The sequence below is a fragment of the Podarcis gaigeae genome, assembly GCF_964106915.1.
Source record: "Podarcis gaigeae genome assembly, chromosome: 3".
Taxonomy (NCBI): Eukaryota; Metazoa; Chordata; class Lepidosauria; order Squamata; family Lacertidae; genus Podarcis; species Podarcis gaigeae.
The window spans coordinates 107,468,367-107,484,846 of record NC_139680.1 but is presented as its reverse complement, the minus strand read 5'-3'; the positions used below and the strand labels follow the sequence as shown (position 1 = coordinate 107,484,846).

The 16,480-nt window shown below is 45.8% G+C and overlaps 1 protein-coding gene across 2 annotated transcripts in view; it reads left to right on the top strand.

Annotated features, from left to right (window-relative positions):
* Positions 1 to 465: 465 nt before the first annotated feature.
* Positions 466 to 16,480, top strand: part of FSHR (follicle stimulating hormone receptor) — a 99,487-nt gene continuing 83,472 nt past the window's right edge. Inside the window, exon 1 of one of the 2 annotated variants that reach the window (XM_083733342.1) lies at positions 466 to 694. In XM_083733342.1, coding sequence (XP_083589468.1) covers positions 537 to 694 — 158 coding nt within the window. In that variant the 5' untranslated portion in view covers positions 466 to 536. The remainder of the gene's footprint in view (positions 695 to 16,480) is intronic. The other variant, XM_083733343.1, reaches the window with a different exon arrangement.

The window sequence follows — 16,480 nt, the reverse complement described above, 5'->3', positions numbered from 1 at the left end:
CACCCAATTGCTGCAGCGGCAGCCAATCAACAGCAGGCCTTCACACAGCCACCAATCACCTGCCCAATTGACAAAGCAACAGCCAATCGACACCAGCCCTTGACACAGCCACCAATCACCCACCCAATCATCATTGACAATCTCCTGCTTGCCCGTCTCTGAACTATCTGTGTATAAGACAACCCCAATTCTTTTACATTATTTTATAATTAAAAAATTGTCTTATACATGGAAAAGTACAGTAAATACAATCAGCCAATCAATCAGTCCACCTATGTGCTTTGCCACTGAACTACAGCCCTTCCCTGATGTTATGTTGCTGTTTACTCAAACAATTGGGGAGAGAGTAAACCTTGCTGCAAATCACTCGTATTGACTGCAGATCTACCTTCTGGCCCACCCCTGACGTGCAGAAGACCTTCCTTGGGTGTTGCATAACTCACCACTGCCCATTAAGGCGGTGCCTCGGTGGAAGGAGTGAGGCAGGAGGAGCTTCTCTTTCAGTGGCCGGGAGAGAGGGCATTGCAGAGGCAAGCATGGCTCTCTTCCCTTCTGCCTGCTTCTGCCTGCTTCTCCTCTTGGGGTCTGGCTCCGGGCATCCCACCTGTCAGTTCTTGGACAACTTGATGTTCACCTGCCAGGATAGCAAGGTGACCCAAGTGCCGCAGGACATCCCCAGGAACGCCACAGAACTGTGAGTAAATTGGGCAACCAAAAGAACTGTACAGCAAACTTTTGCTTTGGTCTCTGGAGATTATCTCATCCTTTGGGTTCACTCTTTCCGGAGGATTTTCAGAGGGAGGGATCGCTGGTTCTTCTGGGACCACGGCAACCCTCCTCAAAGGAGGTTTGCAAGCGTTGGAGAGAGATAAGTTGCCTGCGCAAAAAAGTTTCAGTCGGAGTTTCCCCCAGCAGTGGGGGTTTCCAAAGTAATTTATGATATTAAGCGCCTGGCGTTTTCTCCAAAACGAAAAACAAAAATCCTTGCTTGAACACAGCTGAAACTGAACAAAGCAAAAGTCCGTCTGCAGAAAAGCAGCACAACTTATCCGAGGAAAATCTGGCAACCTTTTCAACCGGAGCATTGTAGCAACTAGCTCCTATCTTCTCTGTCGAGACGTTTTTTCCTTTGCAAAGAAGTTGGTGGTTTGCATCATGATCACACAGTACTTTGCGGAGTTTCCTAAAAGTGAAGGGGGGAGGGGGCGTGTGAGGGGGAGTCCTAGATAAGGATGGTTTTCTTTTAAATTTTGAAAAAGTGGGGAAAGCAAATGGTCCTTATGGGATGAAATGGAACAAGAAGCTCTAATAAGAATAAATGAAGACAGCTCACTGTTGGATTTCTCAATTACAAGGCAGTTTCTTGAAGTTCCCATTTATTTCTCGGGGACTGACACAGGCAGTGTTCTTTATCAGATGTTTCGGCAGCTTTGTAACACAGAGATTACCACCAATACTTAACGGTGTCCTTGCTGGAATAAAATTGTGGGGTTTCTTCTTGCTGAAGCACAAATGGCAGATTTTCACCCTATGCACCAAAGATACATAGCAAGGATTTGGTCCAGTAAAGGGCTCTACAATTGTCCCTGTATCCATGAAGGTTTGAGAGGAGTTGACACCCAGGATGGGGAACCTGTGGTCCTCCAAGATATTCCTGGACTACAGCTCCCATCGTCCCTGAACTTTGGCCATGCTGGCTGAGGCCAATGTGAGCTGAAGTCTGAGATCTGGAAGGTCACAGTTTCCCCATGTGTGCCTTAGTAGACCACATCACTTTAGCATCATTGCAAAGTGTTGTTGCACATGTCAAGGTGGTTAAATGAGGAGGGGTTGTCAGGATCTTTCTAAGGGAAAGAGCAAAGAACATGTGCAGATTCTTCCTCAGGCATAAGATTTCAGTAAAGTTTGTTTTCAGCAGCAAACCTCAATGCGGTTATGCGCAACAAAGGTATAATTTACGGAATTTCTATGTGGCCACACGATGCATTTTAAGCACTCTTATGCCACTTTAACAGTCATAGCTTCTCTCCTGGGAAGTGTGGTTTGTTAAGGGTGCTGAGAGTCCTCTATTCTCCTCCCAGAGTCCCCTGGGGTGAAGGAACAGCTGTTAAACTACTTTGGGAATTGGCCTTTGTGTTGGTTTTGAAAGAAAGAGAGAACATAGCAGACATGAATCAGATGAAACCTGACAAAATTATTTCTCCTGTATAAGTTATTTCTCCATTGCAAGTAGGGGCAGAGACAACAGTTCATTTTCCGGAGATCAGACAATGATATTAACTTTCTTGAAGGTGTTTCATATTATTGGGAATGTGTACCTGTTGGGGAGGGGGCAAAGGGGAAGGGAGCACAGAGAACCTGCACAGGTACCAGAGGCTCCCAGCTGCAGGCAGTCACCTGCCCCAAGATGGAAGGTGATGGAAATGTTGATGGTGGACAGGTGTGCTTGTCCCTGCTGTTGTCCTCACTTTCCCCTTTTTGGAATGCCTGAAGAGAACTTGCATTTCTTGGTAGACATGTTTCTGGGCTGTACCACTTTGGACTGCAGGAGGGGCTGGACACATCTTGACATCTCAATCCCCTCCCCCTCCCAAATGACCTCATGTAGAAAACTAGCATATCAGGGAAAGGCTAGACAAATTTTCTATGTGGAAGGAATGCCTGTAAGCAGCAGCATTCAGTCAAATCTGCTAAATCTGAAGTAGTACGTCCCATATAGAGGTTTAACACTTCACTGAGAGAACTTGGCAAAAAAAAATACCTCAGGAAGTTACCTCACTGTGCATTCCAAGGCGTATCACACAGGGGAGAGATTTCTGTACATAATGCGTAGCCCCCATAGCATGTTGAATGGCACCATAATGCTCTTTTCAATGGACATACTCTTCCTAGAAATGGTACTGGCCCAGTTCACACATAACACTAAGCCGTTGTTTATTAAATCGCAGTTTACTAAACCATGGATTCATGCTATGTGTGAACGTTGCCCAATGGCTTAATTATGGTTTGTTAACTGCCAGCATACCATGATCTGAAGTCATGGTTTGTTGTTGGCTTACAAACCTTTGCTTGTTTATCTGTAGCTTGGCATCACATGTGAACCCAGTGCCTCTTCTTAACCATGTTCCGTTTGACCGCAAAATTTCACACCACATTCTCATATTTTCTATTGCACAAAGGACCCACAAATTCACTTCACATTTTGTCTAAGGCATGATCTGGTTAGACTCTAGCCTCTAACCGTTAGAGGCTAAGCCAGTAGCCAGCATGGAGCCCTGCAGATGTTGTTGGACTACATATCCCATGACCATAGGCAGAGGAGCATTGGAGTCCAGCAACTCCATAATGCCTTCCTCCCATCGAGACTTAAGCAGAATTACCACCCGTCTTTGAAGAGATTTCAGTTGTAATTATCTTCTAAAACTCTTTAGATTCTTCACCTAAAGAGGAACCTCCAGAGTTCCTTCCAATTGTGTTTTAGGCTAAATTTCAATGGCAACTCCCCCACCCTCTTTTGGTAACATTTGTTCTTCTCATCTGTTCCTCTCATCTGTTCCTCTGTGAAACTAATCACTCAACAATCCAAAATTGGAAGAAAGGCAGATGGAAGCAGGAAAGAGATAAAAAAGCGGCCATTAATCAACCCCCTAATAGGCGAAGTGTTCCTGTGCCAAAATATTGAGCAAAAAACTTTTGTTCGGCTTTTATAATTGTTGGGACAATGCCTTCTTCTGAAAGACTGAGAACTTGCCATTATCAGAAGTGGTTTGCCAGCTGGGGTCGACCCACTTCAAAAGCTTCCCAGCAGGCATGTCACCTGTTGCTTACCTGGAGAGAGGTGGCAGAGAAGTTTGTGCAGCGAAAATCTCCTAGTGGAGCCAGTTTGGTTCCATTAAATTTGCACCACTTTAAACCCCCCCCCCCCCGCCGCCCCTTTTCCCCTGCCCCTCTCCTTCCTGTTAGGAAGCTAGCATTGTGGCTTTACCTCACCCGTCGAGACATTTCTGGTTATTATGTTATTCTGACAGTTTCATCCCACCATTTCTCCAAGGGACTCAGTCTGCTGAAAGTAGTCCTTCCCAACTCCACATTATTTTCATAACAATCCTGTGAGAAAGGTTAACCCGACAGCTGGTGACTGGTCCAATGTCACTCAGCTAGATTTCAGGCACAATGGGTATTTGAGCCCTGGTCTTCCCAGTCCTGGGGATGTGGGTGGCGCTGTGGGTTAAACCACAGAGCCTAGGACTTGCCGATCAGAAGGTTGGCGGTTTGAATCCCTGCGACGGGATGAGCTCCCGTTGCTCGGTCCCTGCTCCTGCCAATCTAGCAGTTTGAAAGCACACCAGTGCAAGTAGATAAATAGGTACCACTCCAGCATGAAGGTAAACGGTGTTTCCATGCGCTGCTCTGGTTTGCCAGAAGCGGCTTAGTCATGCTGGCCACATGACCCAGAAGCTGTACGCCGGCTCCCTCGGCCAGTAAAGCGAGATGAGCGCCGCAACCCCAGAGTTGTCCGCAACTGGACCTAATGGTCAGGGGTCCCTTTACCTTTTGCTTCCCAGTCCTAGTTAGACACTTTAACCACCTCACCATGCCGGACATTGTGAAATGTCATTGTGAAATTCTAAAAGGTAAAGGTACTACTTACCAATAAAAAAAAATTAAATACAACAAATTTAGACAGAGCTGGTTGAAAGCACCTGTTCAGGTAGAAAGCTTACTAAGTGACTGTAGGCCATTCACACTTATTCTAGCCAACCTTGAAGGGTTGTTGTGAAGTTAGAATGGAAAAGGGGCTGCAAAGATCATATCTTCTTGAAAGGAGCTATGGGAGAAAAATCCAAATAAATAACTTAAGAATTGCCGATCAGGTGTCCCATCCATGTACTAACCAGGACAGACCCTGCTTAGCTTCCAAGAAGAATACATGTAATTTCCTACATGTACACAAGTGATCTCCATGCAGGAAATTGAATTAAGCAAAATTTAACCCCTCATTCCCCTCATCCTCCATGAGATCATCATAAGGCTATGTGTATCTTCCATGATCCATGAAGCAAGTTGTTTCCTCCCACCCACCCATCGCCCTTGTCCCTGCATATGCCATGCCATTCCTTTTCTTTGACTGGCAATGATTGAAGAAAACGTTATGCAAGTTTTATATGGGTAAGTCTGGCTCGGTCCATGGTATCTTTATTGAAATTAGAAGCAGAGAGAGAGAGATTTTTCAGCCAGAGCTCACCGGAGCTCAGCTCCAGCACCTCTCAAGTGGGCACCATTGCGTGGACAGGTGGAGTCACCCAGATCCTGGGCGCCCGCCCCCCCCCCCCGGTCATGTGGACTAATGACTCAAGACAACAGGCTATGGGATTAAATTGGCCACAACTTTATTAAATTTCAAATGTGGGTAGACCTTGTCTCAGGCATTGGGCGTTATCCCTCCCCAGTCCCCAGCTGGGAACCTAGGGAGCATCAGGGTTATCCAGTGTGGGAGGGGGGTGTGGGCCGGCTCTGGAGAACATATGTCCAAGCAGAGATAGCCGCCCCCGTTACGCTGCCGCCGCAGGGGAGAGCAATTACGACCTCTCGGCGTACGGTCAAAGGCTCCCTTCAGAAACCCCTTTAACGGGGAACCCTGGTATCACCACTGCAAAGAGGAAGATAGACTAAAGTATTCCGCCCAAGGCCTGATACCGCCAAAGTTGTGACGTTTTGCTATGGGAAAGGCAAAACCTGCCAATGCAGGGGAATTCCTTTCCGGCCCTTTAACAGTGACCTTGACGTAGCAGCGCCCACATACCTGTGAAGAAAAGTGAACCTGCAAAATAAGACATTAACTGAGGGTGGGTAGGGTGGGAGAAGCTCTGGAGCCAAGTGAGGATTCCCAGGTAAGATCCTCCCTCTATTGTGTGGGCAGGTAGTCCCTCCCCTACCTGGCCTGGTCTCCTTGGCAACGCTTCCCCCAGGCAGGATTGGACAACTGACTGAGGTAGGCGGAGACCTCCAGGTATCCCACCTGAGGGAAGGCGAAGCCAAGCCTATGCTGATGGAGCCGCTCCAGATCCAGGGGCTGTGCGCGTCCACGCAAAGGGCGCCCCCCGTTTTATGCGGGGGGTGATCAGTGTCATTCTCAAAGAACAAGGGGGAAGTTCATGGTGAACTTCAGCACCTCTTCTTCTAGAAAAAACAGCACTGGTTAGAAGAGATACCAGTTGAGGTTAAATGAGTTCCTCGCCCTCCTTCATCTGAAATAATCTTATGAATTTCACAAGCTATCAAGGTTGCAGCATAAAGATTGCCAGTGTTTCCTATCCAGCAGCTATTGAGTCTAGACAGAAAAGCTGAGACGCCTAAACAAAAAGTTTGAATGGATTGTCTCCGGCGTTAATTGTTTTGCTTGCCAAGTTTTATCTCGGGGTAACTGTCCTCAAAAATCTGCTGTCTTGTTGATGGTACATCCTTTTCTTTCACAAACCCCCAAACTTTATTCTCATCAAGAGTAAAGGAGGTGGGTTACATAAACCATAATTACATCCTTAAAGTGAGTTGTGTACTGAAAGATTGAAATTAACCATTTTTTACAAGCAGTTTTGTTCAATTGTTTCTGCCTCCAGTTCTTTCAGACATAAAATATAGACGTGAGTAAGTTTTGTTTAACTGAATTCCGCACAAGTCTGATTCACCAATGCATACCTACTTACCAACCAAGGCCTTACTAAAATATTCCAAATATTTGCCGAAAAGTCTGTAAATCAAGCATACGGAGTTTAACACTTGAAACTGGAAGTTTCTGGGTGGCATGAGTTTTGGATCGCCTTCAGAAGACAATGTTTGCAGGCCACAGAACTTAATACAGATATGTTCAAGAAATATTTAGCGAATATTTTGGAGAATTCAATTTTGCTATCTGTGAATCCTGGCCACGATTGTGGATCCAGATTTAATCAGGTGTTTAATATTATTTTAATACTGTTGAAGAAAGCAATGAGATTGAACAAAAGAAGCTGCTCTACCAAGTCAGATCATTGGTCCATGTAGCTCAGTACGTATTGTCTTCAACGACTGACAGCATCTCTCTGGGGTTACAGGCAGGGAATCCATGGAGATCTGGGGATTAAACCTGAGACATTCAGCATGCCAGGTAGATGCCGCAGGTTAAAAGAGGTTAAAAGAGGAGGTCAGCTCCTCTTTTAAAGAATTAAAGAAGTCTGGGAGCTGTAGTTTGTTAAGGGTGCTGAGAGTTGCTAAGGCACCCCTATTCCCTCTCACAGAGCTGCAATTTCCAGAGTTCCCTAGGAAGCAGGATTGACTGTTAACTCACTCTGGGAATTGTAGCTCTCCTAGGCTGAAAAATCTCGGCCAAAACAGTTGACCCTGATCTTATTTCCACCCTATCTTTCAAACTGAATAACCCTGACTATGGTTTACAAAGCAGAAAGCACAGCTCTTCACTGTTTTCTCCAATCACCACTAGAGAGGTGAAATATTCTCGGAGTCGAGAGTGGATTTCATGCTCTTTATTCAGCTCATAGTGGTGAGGAGGAATGGAAGCTTTATATACATGTCTGCTTTATATACATTATTTACACAATGGGCCCTATGTGATTGGCTAATTCCGGGAGTCACCTGTAGGCCAATCAGGTTGCAGATTCACTTCCACCTGGAGCTGGATTGGGTGGCTCCTGTGGACCAATCAGACTGCTGCATTCTGGATCCTATTGTTCTAGGACCAATCAGACTGCTACATTCTGAATCCTATTGTTCTAGGGCCAATCAGACTGCTGCATTCTGAATCCTATTGTTCTAGGACCAATCAGACTGCTGCAATTTGTATCCTATTCAACTCAGTACAAAACAAGAGGGGAGGAGCTGAATGTTAGGTGGTCCCAGGCAGGCCATTGGACAGTGCTTTCCTGTCTTGCTTCTCTCCCTCTAATGAAGCCAGCCGGAATGGCAATGGATGGATGAGCAGAGAAGTCTAACGGCTCTTAGTCCCAGCCTGGCTGTGAGACATTCTGTATATGGCTGGCAATAGCACACGGTGGGGTGGACCGGAGGCACTTACCTGACCTCCTGGCAAGTAATTGGCTGCTTCTTACTGGGAATGGGAGGGGCAAGGCAGCCAGGAGGTCAGCTCAGTGCAAACGCACCAATGAAGGCAATCTGATTCTCCTGCTGGTCCACTTACACCATGCTGCCCTCCCCTCTTCCTCTCCAGCAACTCACCTGCCAGGGGGTCAGGTAAGCTTTTCCACTCCATCAGACTATTCACTAAAGGTGTCTCCTTGTTTTCTTTTTAGCTCTGCCCTTTACTGCTACCGGCTACATAGTTTTCATGGATGCGTTTGTATGTTTGTTTGTTTTTATTTTTTAAAAAATGCAGACATTTTTGTGTTAACAAAGAAGAAAATAGTTTAAACTGGTGAGTAAATAAAGGAGAGCAAGGGGGGGGGGGACTTAGAAATCATTGCGAATATTCCAGAGGCTGCTATAGTTACTGCCATTTATGTACAGTTTATGGTTATACATAATTTGCACAATTACAATGTAACTTTCTCGGCTCAATTTTGCCTTAAATTACCTCCAAAACAGCTTGTCGTGCATTTTGTTTCATTACGCCAATAAAAAACAGATAAACTTCTACCACAGGTTTAACAAGTCTTTTAGCTTATTGAAAGTTCCTTCCCTCCCTCCCCCCTTTTAGTATAGCATGTTATTTTATACATCAGGATCTTGTGCCAAATTGCCCGCTCACTTTCTTTTAAAGCTAGGATTTGTGGTTTTCCCCAGTAGTTAGGAACGGGAATCCTTGCCGATCGTCAACTGCGTTATTGAGGGCTGCTGTTTTATGGATTATTGTAAATTACCCTGGAAATGTTTAATTAAGGGGCAGTGTAGAACTGTGATAAATCAGTCGGTCCCCCTCTTTTCAAGAGTAGCCAGCTAGGATGATTCTGGAAAGATATATCAAGGGATGTATCATCTTTCCTTGCTGCTTGTGTGGCCCCTCACGCCCCCCCCCCCCAGTCCCCAGATATTCAGTCAGTGCCACAAAGCCTCTGCACTTGGTACTTTCATGGCCAACGGCCATTCGACCTCTCATCCATGAGTTCCCTTTTAAACCCGTCGTCAGGAGCCGGAGCCGGGAGCCGGCCAGCAATTAAAAAAACACTTGTCTCATTGAAGTTAACTCTTTATTCAAATAATCCCAAACAGTGCAGGCCTCTTTTGGTGAACCTTAGTGAGTTCTTTTTGGGTGTGAGGAGGGGTGTTGAAGCAAATTTACCTGTAGGCCCGACACCATTGCAAATGTGTTGAGTTCTCTGATTAGGGAGGTTGCTGTGATTATGGGGTCTGGTGTTGTAACCATTAGGTCGTCTGCAAATAGCCCTAATTTATAGGTTCTGCCTTTTATTTCCACTCCCTTGATGTCTGTGGCTGCTCAGATTCGGATTGCTAAGGGTTCCAGAGCCAGGATAAATAAGAAGGGAGACAGTGGGCATCCTTGTTTTGTGCCTCTTTGGCACAAAGTATTAGAATCCATAGTAGTATAGTATTAGAATCCATATTGTTAGCTCTGCATTTTGCTGAGGCTTGGGAGTATATTTGCTTGAGGATTTGTAGGAAGTTGGGGCCAAATTTCATGTCAGTTAGTACTGCTAATATGTATTTCCACTCTAACCAATCAAAGGCTATGAGGATATCTTGGAACATAATTGTCAATGGGATTTTAGTTGCCTTTCTGTGTTCGATCAGGTTCAGTAGTTTCCTGATGGGGGTCTGTTATATTGCGGCCAGGGACAAAGCCAGTCTGGTCTGGGGCTATTAACACAGTGCAGGCCTATTGATCACAGCAACTCTCCCCAGTAGGTATTGCCCCAGTGAAGCAGTTGCGAGAACTGAGGGTCCTCACCTTCCCATAGCTTTCTAAGGCTCCCCCCCCCCCTGATTCCTTTCCCAGCAGCCTAAGACTCTGTTGTCTTTTCTCTCTTTGCTCTGCCCTCTTCATTTCTCTGCCTATTCTGGGAGACCAGGCAGGAGGGGAGCTGGTTGCGGCAGGAGGGGGCGACCCCCTGGCTTCTTCAGCAGCCTGCTTCATCTCTGTCTCCTGCCCCACTTCCTCTCCTGCCTCCGATTCTCGAGATCTCTGTGCCCCAGCCTCTCCCTGCTCGCTAACCTCGATTACTTTTCAGCTTCTGACACCTCCTCCCTCCTCTGCTCTCTCTTCTCCCTCTGACCACTCATCATCATCCAGTTGCCTGGCTCTGAGCCTTCTTCCTTTGGGGGTTCCCCAGCTGGTGCCTCCCACCCCGCTTCAGCATCCAGCCAGTCCATGACAGCCATTGGCCACCACCACACCTTGCAGCAGGGAGTACCATAAGTTGATGGTCTGTTTCCTTTGTCCTGAATTTCTCTGCTGTTGTCCTCCTCCTGTTGTTGTTTTGTTTTTCAAAGCAATTCTCAATAGGGACACTTGAGGATTTCAGTGGGTCCGTGTGTGTTTTTTAAGCGCTAACATCGTTTTGGCAAATCCCAAGCAATGATTAGATCTTGCTTTAACACAGGTATGGGCAGCCTTCCAGATGTTGCTGGATTAGAACTCCCATGCTGTCTGGAGCTAACAGGAATTGAGAGTTCAACATCTGGAGAGCTGTAGCTTCAGATGCCCCTCTTTTAGGGTAGAATGCATACCCCCAAAATGATACTTTCTGTGTGTTCAGCTGTATCTCAGTTGTTGAACATCTGCTTTGCGTGCACAAGGTCCTTGCCACCTCCGGGTAAGGCTGTGAGAAAGCCTTGTATGAAATCCTGGAAAGCCATAACAATATGTGGATATTGCTATTCCAGAAAGACCAATGGCCTGCCTCAGCAAAAGACAGCTTCCTCTTCTCCTGTGTGGTTCCTTTGAATGAGTTGGACCAGACTTATGAATGAGCACATGCAAACCTGCCACAGGCCAGAAACAGCTCGACCCATCTTTCCTTAGTTATAAAGAATAGACGCCCTTCTGCTCAGTATGGAAGCATTAACTGGGGTAAAGCTGAACAACAACAACAACAACATCGGTTGGTTTTGCAAAAGCAGAAACTTATCAGTAATCTCAAACACAGAGATTCTGGAGTTCAATGGGTAAGGGAACAAGGACTCGATGTACTTCTTGGAAGGTGATTGAAACGAAAGCTCCAGAAATGTGGCAAAAAAGGGGAACAAACAGCTGTGGAAAACACAAATAGAAAATGCCTCTGCAAGCAGAATTCTCAGCATTGTTTTCTTTGAAGCCATTATCACACACTTAGTGGGAAATGAGTGGAAAAGCCCTCTCTAGGCACTGTACTTGTTTTTCCTTTTATTTATTAAATTTGCATGCCACCCTTCATCCGAAGATCACAGGGCGGTTCATAACATAAAAACACAGAATGAAAGCTCAAAATACACGCTAAAACAAAAGCCAAACTAACCTCTGGACACCCACACAGAGAGAGAGACACATTTAAAAGGCCATAGGATGTGAACCAGCCAAATGCCTGGTTGAAGAGAAACGTTTTCACCCAGTGCCTAAAGATATGTAATGAAGGCACCTTCAGCAGGTATAGCCGGTGTGCTGCTCTGTTGTGGGACTCCCAACACCCATGAGTCCCAGTCAGCATGGCTAATAGTCAGGAATGATGTAAGTTGTAGTACAGCAACATCTGGAGGATGCCATGTTGGGCACCCCTAAACTTGACCACAAAGGAAATGTCAGGACAGTGAGGACTAGAGCCTTAGCTACATCCCAGTCACTGTTCCCATTGCCCTCCATCTCACAGAGGATCCACACACCTGCCATAACCGCACCTTACATTTAAAACAGTGCTGTACCACTTTAACAGCCATGGCTTCCCCCAAAGCATCATGGGAACTAGATTATTAAGGTTTTTGAGAGTTGCTAGAAGACCTCTTCACAGAGCTACAGTTGCAGAGTTCTCTGCAAAGAGGAATTGATTGTTAAAACCACTCCGGCCATTTTAGCTCTGAGGGGAATAGAAATGAAACGATGATGTAGCATAAGAAGAGCTTGCGGGATCAGGCCCAAGGCCCATCTGGCCCCTCATTCTGTTCTCACCGCGGCCAACCAGATGCCTGTAGGAAACCCACAAGCAGAATTCGAGTGCAAGAGCCCTCTCCCCTCCTGTGGCTCTCAGAAATGCTATTCAGAGGCATTGCTGCCTCCAACCACAGAGGCAGAGCATCATCTTATTCTCCCTGAATTTGGTCCAATCTAATAATAATAATAATAATTTATTATTTATACCCTGCCCATCTGGCTTTGTTGGAGGCTTCCAACAAAGATTAAAAATACATCAAAATGTCACACATTAAAAACTTCCCTGAACAAGGCTGCCTTCAGATGTCTTCTAAATGTCAGGTAGTTGTTTATCTCTTAGACATCTGATGGGAGGGCATTCCACAGGGCGGGCGCCACTACCAAGAAGGCCCTCTGCCTGGTTCCCTGTAGCTTTGCTTCTCGCAGTGAGGGAACCACCAGAAGGCCCTCGGCACTGGACCTTGGTGTCCGAGCAGAACAATGGGGGTGGAGACGCACCTTCAGGTATACAGGACGGAGGCTGTTTAGGGCTATTAAAGGTCAGCACCAACACTCTGAATTGTGCTCAGAAACATACTGGGAGCCAATGTAGGTCTTTCAAGACCGGTGTTATGTGGTCTCGGAGGCTGCCGTCTAGCTGCCGCATTCTGGATTAGTTGTAGTTTCCGGGTCACCTTCAAAGGTAGCCCCATGTAGAGCGCATGGGAGTCCAAATGGGAGATAACCAGAGCATGCACCACTCTGGCAAGACAGTCTGTGGGCAGGTAGAGTCTTTGGCTGCTTATCAGATGGAGCTGGTAGACAGCTGCCCTAGATACAGAACTGACCTGCACCTCCATGGACAGCTGTGAGTCCAAAATGGCTCCCAGGCTGCGCACCTGGTCCTTCAGGGGCATAGTTGCCCCATTCAGATCCAGGGAGTCCTCCACACCAGCCCACCCCCTGTCCCCCTAAAACAGTACTTTAAAGCCATCCAAACTGGTTAGCAGCCATCACTGTCTCCTGTGGGTGTGAGTTCCAAAGTTTAATTTCATGCACTGCATGAAGAAGTGCTTTCTTTTAACTGTCCGGAAGCTTCAAACATTCGGCATCAATGTAATAAAAAAAGCACTCATATTGGTGCTGCTTTTTGGTCACGTGAGAGAGTGACACGAAATGACATTTTTTCCTCAGTGAATAAGGTTACAATCAGACATTATTATTTTTATTGTTATTCATTGAATTTACATACCGCCCGATACCAGCGGGTCTCAGGGTGGTTCACAGAATAAAATCAATTCACAGAATAAAAGCATTATATGGCTTAGGGCCCTCATATTTACAGGACTGCCTCTCCTGGTATGCCCTGCAGAGGACCTTAAGGTCCATGAATAATCATAGTTTAGAGGTCCCGGGCCCTAAGGAAGTCAGATTATCCCCCTCCAGGGCCAGGGCCTTCTCAGTGATGGCTCCGACCTGGTGGGATGCTCTGTCCCATGAGACCAGGGCCCTTCAGGATTTAACCTCCTTCTGTCAGGCCTGTGAGACAGAGCTATTCCACCTGTTTTTCAATTTGAATTTAGCCTGATCTTTTATTCCCCTTCCTTCCCTCCCCTTTCCCTTTTTATGAAGATTACCCGCTCTGGGATACCACAGCTAATTCTCCCCTGGTCTCCATGCTGGCTCAATTAGGACTAATTTAGCCAGCTAGCCCTGGTGATCATCTAATGTTTATTGGATGGATTCCCCCCCCCAAAAAAAATTGATTTTTGATTTTTGAATTTATTGTTATTCACATTTTATATTGTATTTTATGCTGTTTTTTGTTGCATCAATTAAGTGTACTAAATTTGTTGTTAGCCACCCTGAGCCCGGGCGGGGTATAAATAAAAATTTATTAATAATAATAATAATAATAATAATAATAACAACAACAAATAGGAGTCATCCATGGAGGCTGATTGTGCTTGCAGGCTTCCCACAAGAACACAATGTTGGACTAGATTGTCCTTTGCTCTGATCCAGGATGTCTCTTCTTGGCTTCTTACGCCACCACTGCAGTTATTCAAAATTGATTTCCTCTCCCACCCCCATGAAAGAAAAAGAAAAATATCTCTTTTCTAATTTTACCTGAAGCACCTCCAACTTCTCGTTTTCCTACTTTCTGTCTCTGTGTTTACTTTTCTCCCATTAGATTGTGCCAAATACTTAAAGGAAAAGCATTTCACAGTTGTGTTAGAGTCAGTAAATTTAAAGACAGCTGAGATAGTGCTTTTTTTCCTTCTTCTTTTTTTGCATTTCCGCATTTCAATTACAGATAAATGTTAGATCAGTTATAGTCCCCCGGGGGCTACTCGTAGCACACTAATTTGAAACTTGTAACGGTGAACGGTGGAGATGTGTCTGCATTGGTTCTGCAACTGATTCTCTCGCCCCCTTGCTGGCAAACTCTGTGTGTTTGCATGTGCTGATATATTTCTTCTAGAGTACAGTCCTGGAAAGGGGGAGCTGGAATTACACTATCTTTTTTTGCAGTGGGGGGGTTGCATTTGAAGGGCATGTAAGTTCTGTTGCACAAACAGAAATCCTTGCTCACACAAATAAGTGCTTAGTGTATAGAATCATAGAATTGTACAATTGTAGAGTTGGAAAGGAAGAAGAAGAAGAGGAGGAGGAGGAAGAGGAGGAGGAGGAGGAGTTTGGATTTGATATCCCACTTTATCACTACCCTAAGGAGTCTCAAAGCGGCTAACAATCTCCTTTTCCCTTCCTCCCCCACAACAAACACTCTGTGAGGTGAGTGGGGCTGAGAGACTTCAAAGAAGTGTGACTAGCCCAAGGTCACCCAGCAGCTGCATGTGGAGGAGTGGAGACGCGAACCAGGTTCCCCAGATTACGAGTCCATCGTCCCTGGTGGTCAGGGGGCTCGAATCACCAACCTTCTGGTTAGCAGCCAGATGCACTGACCCAATTCACCACAGTGCTCTGATTCTTCTTACCTGTGGACTTATTGTAATGCAAACCAGCAAGCAAGGAACCTCGGGCTGGGAGAGCAGCTCAGCAGAGAGAAGGTCCTGCCTAACCTCTTCCTTTCTTCCCTTTTGTCTGCTCAGAAATCTCTCCCTCATCCAAGGGCCACTGTTTTCCTATATCTCTCCCCCCCCCCCCCGCAGAAAAATAGCATACCCGCTTGGCAGCCCCCCACCCCCCACTCAAATGCCAAGCTTCCCCCTTATGCAATGTTAAGCTTTAAAGATCACCAGCGGAAACATAACAATTGCAAAACCACAGATAATGATGTATAGTTTGCCCCCTGTTAATTATAGGAGGTTGTCAAATTTGGAATTAGATCTATTTTCTTTCTTTGTAAAAGGTCATGAATTCTTGGTGCTGGGGGAGGGCAGGGGGTGGGGAGATGAGACATTCAATTGAAAGCTGGCCTTAAATAATAAGAATTAACAAGAAAGAAAGAAAGAAAGAAAGAAAGAAAGAAAGAGGCAGAACCTACTATTGACTCTTAATCTCAGGGAACATGGGTTTGAGTTCCATATTGGGCAAGAAGATTTCTGCATTGCGGGGCGTCCAACTCTACAATTCTGTGAATCTGTAAAGCACTATTAACCTGTCAATAACAGGTGACAGACAAACCTGTAGTAAAGGGGGGGGGGGACCACAGTCTAGAGTGGCAAAAGAGAATGAAATCAAGAAAGGGCTTCAGGTTTGTTCAGCATAGGAAGTCCGATGAAAAATGTCTAAAGTTCAACTCCAGGTACCTCTGATTAAAATACTCAGGTGGTATTTTAATTGGGAGATGGGGAGAAAAATCTCTCTCTGCAAGAGAATTCTGGAGACAATACTTGCCGTGATGGACCCATAACCTGACTCAGTATATACCAGCTTCCGTATGGAATTAGGGCACCTCCAGGAGAGATTCAAGTGCATACAGTGGTACCTCTGGTTAAGTACTTAATTCATTCTGGAGGTCTGTTCTTAACCTGAAACTGTTCTTACCCTGAAGCACCACTTTAGCTAATGGGGCCTCCCGTTGCTGCCGCACCGCCACTGTGTGATTTCTGTTCTCATCCTGAAGCAAAGTTCTTAACCCAAGGTACTATTTCTGGGTTAGCGGAGTCTGTAACCTGAAGCGTATGTAATCCAAGGTACCAACTGTACTGGGGAACTTAGGTGATGCGATTTAAAGTGGACTTAAGCACTTTGTCAGCCTTGTGCTGCAAATCTGATTTAGAAAAAGAAACAGAGGTTTTGCAGTTAGGAAAGTGATGAGGAAAGTGAGGGTAGTGACCTGGAAATGCATTGAAAAGGGTTGTATGAGCAAGTGATTAATGGGAGGACACCCTTTGACACCAGATGGTGCTGTGGAGTCCCATCTTTTGCCAACGGGATTTCCCTAGA